Source organism: Hirundo rustica, chromosome 10 (assembly GCF_015227805.2).
Source record: "Hirundo rustica isolate bHirRus1 chromosome 10, bHirRus1.pri.v3, whole genome shotgun sequence".
In the NCBI taxonomy this organism is placed as follows: domain Eukaryota; kingdom Metazoa; phylum Chordata; class Aves; order Passeriformes; family Hirundinidae; genus Hirundo; species Hirundo rustica.
Window position 1 is genome coordinate 5,023,151 of NC_053459.1, and position 8,906 is coordinate 5,032,056.

Sequence of the window (8,906 nt, forward strand, 5' to 3'; positions counted from 1 at the left end):
CGCCACGCCCCGGGACACGCAGGGAGCGGGGACACGCCCCGGGACACGCCCCGGGACACGCAGGGAGCGGGGACACGCCCAGGGACACGCCCCGACCGAGGGGACACGCCCCTCCCGCCGCCGCCGAGCGACAGCCGGCGCGAGGCGTCGCGCGGTGTCGCGACACGGCGCGCCATGTCGTGCCGGACAGTGGGCACGTGCCCCGCCATCCCGGACCGCGCCGTCCTGCGTGGGGTCCGGCCCAGAGTCCTGGGGGAATTGGCTGATGGAGCTGCCCACCCTCTCTGCAGGGTGTTTGAGGAAAACGGCGTCCTTGTGCCCATCTTTCAAAAGGGTGGAAGGGAGGAGCCTGCGAATCGGACCTACGGACGCATCGGGCTCCCTGCGTGCTTGGGAAGATCCTGGGACCCTCCTGGGAGCTCTGCTGAGGCAGGGGGGACAGGAGGTGAATGGGGACAGCCAGCGCGGCTGCACCAAGCTGTTCCTGCCAGAACAACCCCGTGGCCTTCTCTGGTGGGGTGACTCCCTCAGTGGGCAAGGGAAGGGTTATGGATGACATTTATCTGCGTTTCTATAAAGCCTGGACACAATCCCACCCAACATCCTCCTCTCTGCATTGGAGAGAGCTGGATTCCATGGAGAGACTGTGGGATGGGTAAGGAATGGGCTGCATGCTCACACCCAGAGGCTCAGTGGCTCAGAGTGGCCAGCAGTGACAGCGCTGTCCCCGGGCTCTGTACTGGCACCGGTGATATTTAGGATCTGCACCACTGACACACACAGAGGGCTCGAGGCTCCCTCAGCAGGTCTGCAGGTGACTCCGGGCTGAGGGTGCAGTGACACTCCTGAGGGACAGGGCCACCCAGAGGCCCTGGACAAGCTCCAGGAGTGACCCATGGGGATCTCATGATGTTTAACACCACCAAGTGCTGGTGCTGCCCCTGGGTCGGGGCAAGTCCCAGGATCAGCCCAGGCTGGGGATGAGCAGCTGGAGCTGGGAGAAGGACTCGGGGGTGCAGGTGGTGAGGGCTGGCCATGCCCCATCCCAGAAACGCCCCTGTGCTGGGCTGATCCCCAGCGTGGGCAGCAGGACAGGGATTGGGATTCTGCCCCTCTGCCCCACTCAGGTCAGCCCCCACCTGCAGAGCTGCCCCAGCCCTGGGCCCAGCACAGGGAGGACGTGGAGCTGCTGGAGAGAGTCCAGAGGAGGCACCAGGGTGAGCAGAGGAATGGAGCAGCTCTGCTGGGAGGAAAGGCTGAGTTGGAATTGTTCAGCCTGGGGAAGTTTTGGGGTGACCTCACTGTGGCCTTCCGGTACCTGAAGGAGCCAAGGAAGCTGGAGAATCTTCCCAAGGGCCCCTGACAGAGGGGAATGGCTTCAAACTGCCAGAGGGCAGAGTTAGACGGGATAGTGGGAAGAAATTCTTGGCTGTGAGAGTAGGGAGGCCCTGATACAGGATGCCCAGAGAAGCTGTGGCTTCCCCATCCCTGGAAGTGTCCAAGATCAGGTTGGATGGGGCTTGGAGCAACCTGGAATAGTGAGAGGTGTCCCTGCCCATGGCAGGGGGTGGGACAAGATGGGCTCTCAGGTCCTTTCTCACCCAGAGCATTCCATGATATATTCCATGACTATATTCCATGCCATAGCAGCCTGTGTGATGCCATTGTGTGCCACCCCAGGCTGTGCCATGCTCTGCCAATGAGATGAGCTGAAGCTTTTACTAGAAATTTCATGTTTTAAAATTTTTAATTTACAATTATCTTAGGTGTAATTAAAACCCAAACCTTCCATGGAGGAAGCCCTGCCATGGGTTTCTCATCCCCACTGCCCAGCTCAGCTGCCCAGAGTGTCACCCCTTTCCATGGAGGGGGCGTCCTGTTGCTGGATGCCCTCTCCACACCAGGTGGGAGCAGTGCGGTGCTGGGAGGCAGGGAATATTCCCCATTCCCTGGATTCCCAGGTCCCCATCACCGTGTCCCCCTGGTCTCCCACGTCCGCCAGGGGAGTGGGACAGCGCCCTGCCCAGCCAAGGGACAGGGCAACTGAGTCAGGTGCTGGCAGCTCGCCCAATTCCATCTGTACCGGGGCGAGCTTTGGAGCCTCATCCTGCATCCTCAGGCGCCGCGGGGCCCGGCATATCCGGCAGGGAAGGGGTGCGGGTGCCTCGGGTTAAGGAAATGGGAGAGACCTGGCCGGAGTCCCGCTCTCCTCCTCCTACAGCCCCACCTCCCCGGCCCGCTTAACATCCCACGGGCCAGCGGAGGGCCAGCAGCGCGTCCCCAGCGCGGTGCCCACGCTGCTCAGCTCCGTGCCGGGCCAGCAGCGCGTCCCCAGCGCGGTGCCCGTCCCCGCGATGCTGCTGCTGCTGCTGCTCGGCGGGGCCCTGGGCGTCGCGGCGGAGCAGGCGGGTAAGGCAGGGACACCGGGGTGGCTGGGGACACCGGGGCTGGCGTGGGGGCTCGCGGTGGGTGATGTCTCACGTCTCCCGCAGCCCCGCTCGCCTTCACCATGCTCCAGCTGACCCGCGTCTACATGGGCAATTCCATGTTCCGGGGGAACGCCAGCCTGAATGGGCAGCTCAGCCATCTCCTGGAAGAGGATAATGTCACCCAGGTGCTCCCGCTGGAGCCTCCGGACGCCTGGGCCCGGCGGCAGAAGCTGGTGATCACCTACCTGAAGAACTTCAGGCAGCTGGTGCAGCTCTTCAACAAGGAGAGACCCACCAAGTGTGAGTGGTACCCGGGGGACAGGGTGGGTGCCCGGGGAAGGGGAGCCTAACGAGCTGCCAGGGCACGGGGGTGCCTCTCCAGGGACGGACGGGAGAAGGGATGGGGATGTGCAAAACCTCTCTGTGGGCAAAGGGAGCCCTTCCGTGGAGCCGGGAATTTCTTACCCGGAGCGCACCCTGGGAACGGGATGATGCTCAAGCTGTTGCTGCTCCTCAGGAAAAGGGCTGGGGGCTGCAGCCCGTGGGGTGCTGAGCTTTAGGAACGCTGTCTGCTCCCTGCCTGTGCTCTGCCTGCATCCCACCTGCATCCCGCCTGCTCCCTGCCTGCATCCCGCATCTTGTGCGAGCCGTGGGACGCTGCTGGCGATGGTTTCGTGCTCCTGCCCGCTCCGCCCCACAAGCCCTGCCGCCTCTGCTTCTCCTGCCCGGGGTGCGCTTTCCTTTGCTTTCCTTGGTTACCCCCAAAGCGGTTTTGCCCCAGCCCCACATTCCCGTGCCCCTGGGGAGCCCGGTGTCACGGCGGGGGTCTCTGGCACGACTCGCCCCACCCCTCCCGGTGTCCCTGTCCCGGTGTCCCTGTCCCGGTGTCTCGCTCCACGAGCAGCTCTGTGCCCAAACCCTCCCTCTCTATAAAACCGGAGCTGTGCTGTGTGGAGATAAGGGAGGGAAAATAATCCCGGCCTCTGGGAAAGTCACTGCCATGGTCAGCCCGAGGGGAAGCAAAGCTCTGGGTGGGCTGGGCGGCGCGGGGCTGAGGCCGTGTGAACTCAGAGCCCGGTTAGGCGCTGGTGAGGGCCGCGGGGTGCCGAGGGTGGGAGCGTGGTGACCCCGTCCCCTCCCTCTGTCTCCGCAGTCACCCAGCACCTGTGCTGCCACCTCGGCTGCCGCCTCTACCCCAACGGCACAGCCCAGAGCTTCTACGAGGTGACCCTCAACAGGACGGCGTTCCTCAGCTTCCACGTCCCCAACGCCACCTGGGAGCGGCGCTGGCCCGGAGAGCTGCCGGTGGCCGCCTTCGCCCAGGAGCAGCTGATGAAATACCCCGTAACCACCCAGGACCTGCAGTATTTCCTCAACACCACCTGTGTCAGCATCCTGCAGGCTCAGAGCGCCAGGACAGGTCCGTGGCGGGGCCGGGGCTGGGGACGGGGACACGGTGGCGTGGCCCAGCCGTCACCTCCACCCCTCTCGCCTCTTGCAGGAAAAGTCAGCGGCCGATCGCGCGCTCCGCTGGTACTGGGGCTGATCCTGGGAAGCCTCGTCCTGCTGGGCTTGGCCCTGGGCATCTTCCTGTGCACGGGAGGGAGCTGCTAGCCTGGGCAGCTGTCCCACGTCACCCCATGGACACAGGGGACGGACCTGTCATCTTCCCGTGCATCCGTCACCACCCTGTGGAGGCAGGGGGTGGATCCATCATCTTCCCAAGGATCCAGCAACTCTCCATGGATCGGTCACCACCCTGTGGAGGCAGGGGATGGATCCATCATCTTCCCAAGGATCCAGCAACTCTCCATGGATCCATCATCACCCTGTGGAGGCAGGGGATGGATCCATCGTCTTCCCAAGGATCCAGCAACTCTCCATGGATCCGTCATCACCCTGTGGAGGCAGGGGATGGATCCATCGTCTTCCCAAGGATCCAGCAACTCTCCATGGATCCATCACCACCCTGTGGAGGCAGGGGATGGATCCATCATCTTCCCAAGGATCCAGCAACTCTCCATGGATCCATCACCACCCTGTGGAGGCAGGGGATGGATCCATCATCTTCCCAAGGATCCAGCAACTCTCCATGGATCCGTGGTCACACTGGGGAGGCAGGGGCTGGATTCATCGTCCCTGCACAGAGACAGAGGTCGGATCCATCATCCCGCCACAGAGGCAGGGACCAAGCCCATCCCTTGGGAGGGATGCATGTCCCCTTGCTCCCCAAGGACACCGGTGGCTTCCCGGTCCTGTCCCATCTGGACTGACCCCTCCAGCAGCCCCCAGCCCTGTGGATGGTCCTCACACCAGCAATGCACTGAGACTTCACACAGAAACACCGAGCATGGATGGAAAAATGGGGGGAGAGGGGGGTGGGGGGAAAGCAGCAGGAGAAACAGCCGTGAAATGGTTAAAAGGATGGAGTTAAACCCTCATTTATCCCTGTTCCAGTGGGGATGGAGGGAGGATGTCACACCTTGTGTAATAAAACCACCCATCAGCTCCCACCACACCTTTGGCTGCTCTCATTCCCCTTGCCAGCACCGATGTGGGGCTGTGGATCCATCCTGGACCACGGCTGCTGGTGCTGGGTGGGCTCGTTGGTGTTGCCAGCCCCTGTGCCAGACCTTGGGTTGTGTGCTACGATTTCCAGGTCCCTGGAAAGACGCTGGTGGTGTTGGCAGGAGGGTGGTGCACCTCCTGAGCTCATTTCAACCTTCTCCCAGCTTTGGTTTGACTCACAAGTAATTTTCTCAATGTTTTTCATTTCCTCGCTCAGTGTGAGATGCTGAGGTCAAGCACACACAGCTGTGAGGGGACAGTTTTCCTTTTCCACAATCTAAATCTGAGCTAAAAACTCCACTTGGACTGGTTAAACTTTGATTGAGTTGATAAGAAACCCTTGGCCACATTTCCCTTTCACCCAAAAGGGGATTTTGAGCTCTCCTGTGCATCTCCACTGCTCCAGCAGCAGGAAGGGCTGGGAATGAGCCAGGATCTGACTGGGGATAGCACAGGAGAGAGGCTTTCCCGGATTAGCTTCCAGCTCTTTCTTTTCTAAACACCCTGTGAGCAAAACAGGGTGGGATGAGGGAAGACGGGGAAAGAGACGAGGGACAGAAGGGATGCGAAAATGACCTTAGGGGTTGTCCTCGTGGAGGGATGGAGGAGGAGGAGGTCTCCAAAGCCCACATCTCGTCACCCTGGCCCCCAGCCACCCCCGGAGAAGCCCCCGCCTCCCCCAGGCTCCTGGGGCAGGGACTGGGGTGCTCCCCACCCTTGGCGGGCTCCGAGAGGCAGGAGAATCCAAAACAACGCGGATGAGGCACGGGAACGTCATCGCTCGGCCCTTGGAGCAGCGCCCTTGGCAGGAGCTGTGCTGTGAGCCGAGCGCTCCGCGTCCCTGCTGCCAGCATCCAGGGACACCAGGGCAGGGCCCAAGGTCACACGTGCTGCATTTGCTGCTCACAAAGGGATTCAATCCCTTCCCACTGGGAGAAACCGCTGCATTCCCAGCTCTGCTTTGAGTCTCGGACTCGGGGCATCTCTGCCACCTGCAGATGGTGAGCTGTGGTCCCCAAGACTTGGAGTGATTCCCGGTCCCAGTCCCCTCTCCCTGGGCTGCAGCTGGGTGCCGTGGGATCCCCACGGCTGCGGTGGAGCGGGGATGGCACCCGGGACAGACCCAGGTGCAAACACTCTGGGGGAGGCTGCAACAGCAGAGCTTTGCTTCTTGCTCCAGAAACGTGTCATCTTTGGATGAGCAAGTCTGAGCTTCTCCACTTCTTCACGCCGCACTGGAAAAGCCTTTTTCCTCCCCCTGAGCCCCTGGTGTGTGTCTGGAGAATGCTCCAGAATGGAGCTGACTCTGCTGCTGCTCTTGAGTTTCCGCAAGGGACTGGGCAGTGGGGATCCCCTAAAAGCGCAGAACTCCAAGGAACAGCCTCATCTCCGTTGGTGTCCATGGGCAATGCACCCAAACGTGGCACCTCCATCCCAAGGCATCCCTGACGGTGACCAGCATGGAGGTGGTGGCCGGCAGCAGAGGGGTTATGGTGGCAGCATCCACCTCCACCACATCGTAGCTCCAAAATTTCTCCTCCTCGCCCCAAACATCACAATTTGTTGCCCCAACATTTCTCTTCCTCACTCCAAAACCCTCAAGGGCCTCGTGGCAGGGACACTGAGGCCTGGCTGGGTGTGCCAGCTAGGGACAGCGGCTCGGCTGCCTCACAACTGGGAGCTGGGCTCCTGTTCCGCCACCACTCCAACACAGACCAGCTTCCTGGCAGCCGGCAGCCTCATGCATGGCTCATCCTTTCCCAAATTTGGCCGCTCTTCCGTCCCGGATCACAGCTCGGGACAGGCGCCAGTGCGTATTCCATCAGCGAGGGGTGGTTTCAATTTTCTCCTTGGAGGACTTTTGGGGTTTGCGCAGGAGGGTGAATGAACCCGCATGGAAACCTCTGGCAGCTTTCAGCAGCTCCCAGAGTGACCCATCCTCGTTATCTGCGGGGATTGCCGGGCAAGGCTTTGTTTTCCACGCACGGTTTCCATCAGCCCGCTCCGCCGTCGCCCTCTTGGATAAGGGCTCAGATAAGACGCCCAAGCCCTTGGTCCTTGTTCCGGTGAGGCAATGCCCCTGTGCCAGGAACCAGCTCTTTCCTGCACCCCATCCCATGGGGAGCGTGGATGGGATGGGCAGGTCACCCCGTTTCCTTTTGGACATCAGCTCCCTCTGCAAGGTCGGTACCTCCACCCGTGTCCTTTGGGAGCTGCCTGGGGACAAAGGCCTGGATGGCTCCAGGAGCTGCCCAAAACCAGTGATGGGCTCTGGTGCCTGCTGGGGTGGGAGAGGGAAAAAAAGTGGGGCTGATGGGATCCATCTGGAAGGAAGTGGGATTATCCCTGTAAACACCTCTTACGCACTCGGAGCCTGCGCTGGTGTCATTGTGGCTTTTCAGGACTAAACAAACCCCATCCTTCCATCCTTCCAAATTCTCAGAAGTCACAGTGTCACGGCCACAGATGTTTTAATTCCTGACTTTGGGACACCCTCGTCAGCCCCAGGGGCTGCACTGGGGTGAGGGGATCTGCTTCCTAGCAGCCTCCAGCTCCCACATGGAGGTGAGCCTGGAAAAAACTCCCTGGAAAAGCCTCCCAGCACAGGGAAGCGCCGTGCTGGCCACTCCCTCCTGGCAGGGCGGACGGTGCCCAGCGCTGCCCTCTTCCCTTCCCGCTCACCTCCCAGGTCAGCCGCAGGAAACGGCAGGAGAGAGCTGGCTGCTGGCCAGGAGCAGGGATGCGCGGGATGAAGGCACCCACCCCACACCTCTGCCCCGCCCCAGCGGGCTGCCCGCTCCCCGGGGACCGCTCCGGAGCAAGCCAGGCTGCTCCGCCAGCTCCTGCAATTCAGGCGAGCAGGGATGGGGGCTCCTAGCAGGGAATCACAGGAAGGATTCCAGCCAGGAATCATCGCTTCACCTTCCCTTCCCAGCTGGAGGCTCCAACAATGTCCTCAGAGCAAACTTCTCCTGGCACCAGCCCCTTCTCCCTTCTTCCTCCAGTGCCCAGCCCTGGAGCAGAAAGGTTCAGAGGGAGATAAAGACATGAAAAAACAAGGTTTTTCTTTGGAAAAACCCAAGCTTGCTTGCACTGAGCTTTCAGAGGAGTTTCCCTGGGAAAAAAATGTCTGTTTGGGAACACTTTCACCCACTTCCCAGAGCTGGGAGCAGCCTTTGGTGCGACTGAAGCCTTTGGGAGCAAAGCCCTCCTCCCAAGACCCCCACACCAAGGGCTGAAACTCCTTGGAGCAGCCCCAAAACTTTACCATCCAGTCTGGGATGGGGAATGTGGCTCTAGGTGCAGCCAGCCCAGGCTGTGGAGGGACAGAAGACAAGGACAAGGCTGCAGGGCACGATGGAAACTGGATCTGAGCCCTGTACTCCCTCCCATCATCAACCTGCTACGGAACCCTCATCCCATCTGCTCCTTCCCCTCCCCAGGGACGGGAGGGATCCAGCCAAAGGGTGGGAACACAGCGTGGATGGAGGTGATGACATCTAAAAGCCAGCCTGTGGTGAGGCTCTGAAGGAACACACTCAGCCCCTGGAGGTGCTGAAAACCATTCCTTTCAGGAATAAACCAGGAGCCCATTCCAGCCAGGCATTCCCAAAGCAGCATGGACTTCTGGGTGTGCATTCCAAGGACAAGTGTTTTCCTTGAAGGACTGAGCAACATGCCCCCATCTGAACCCTCACAATCCTCACCGTTCCAAGGATTCAGGTCAAAAGAAGCCCAGGAAATTTGTGTTTATTTGTTCCAGTTTGAGAATGGCGTTGCTTAGAAAGGACTGGAAATTCAAGCTGTGCACTGCAGAATTCCCAGCCTGGAGCTTCAGTCGGGATCCTTGCTTAGTGCCAGCCCGAGATGTGAACACCTAAACCTTGTGGGAAGCATTTCCATGGAAAA

The 8,906-nt window shown here is 60.7% G+C and overlaps 1 protein-coding gene across 2 annotated transcripts; it reads left to right on the plus strand.

Moving 5' to 3' along the window:
• The first annotated feature begins 523 nt into the window (after positions 1-523).
• On the plus strand, positions 524-4,844 carry PROCR (protein C receptor). 2 transcript variants are annotated; one of them, XM_040074366.2, is made up of 4 exons: positions 524-655; positions 2,493-2,729; positions 3,583-3,849; positions 3,931-4,844. In XM_040074366.2, exons 1-4 carry the CDS (start codon positions 553-555, stop codon positions 4,041-4,043), a joined length of 720 nt encoding a protein of 239 aa, XP_039930300.1. In that variant the 5' UTR covers positions 524-552; the 3' UTR covers positions 4,044-4,844. The 2 variants fall into 2 exon arrangements, with proteins under 2 accessions (XP_039930300.1, XP_039930301.1); XM_040074367.2 differs by lacking the exon at positions 524-655 and adding an exon at positions 2,355-2,409.
• Positions 4,845-8,906: the final 4,062 nt, after the last annotated feature.

Coding starts and splice junctions, on each gene's coding strand:
- PROCR (XM_040074366.2), top strand. CDS start 553: ATGACATTTATCTGCGTTTCTATAAAGCCTGGACACAATCCCACCCAA. Junction 2,730..3,582: donor CAAGGAGAGACCCACCAAGT/GTGAGTGGTACC, acceptor CTGTCTCCGCAG/TCACCCAGCACCTGTGCTGC. Junction 3,850..3,930: donor GGCTCAGAGCGCCAGGACAG/GTCCGTGGCGGG, acceptor CGCCTCTTGCAG/GAAAAGTCAGCGGCCGATCG.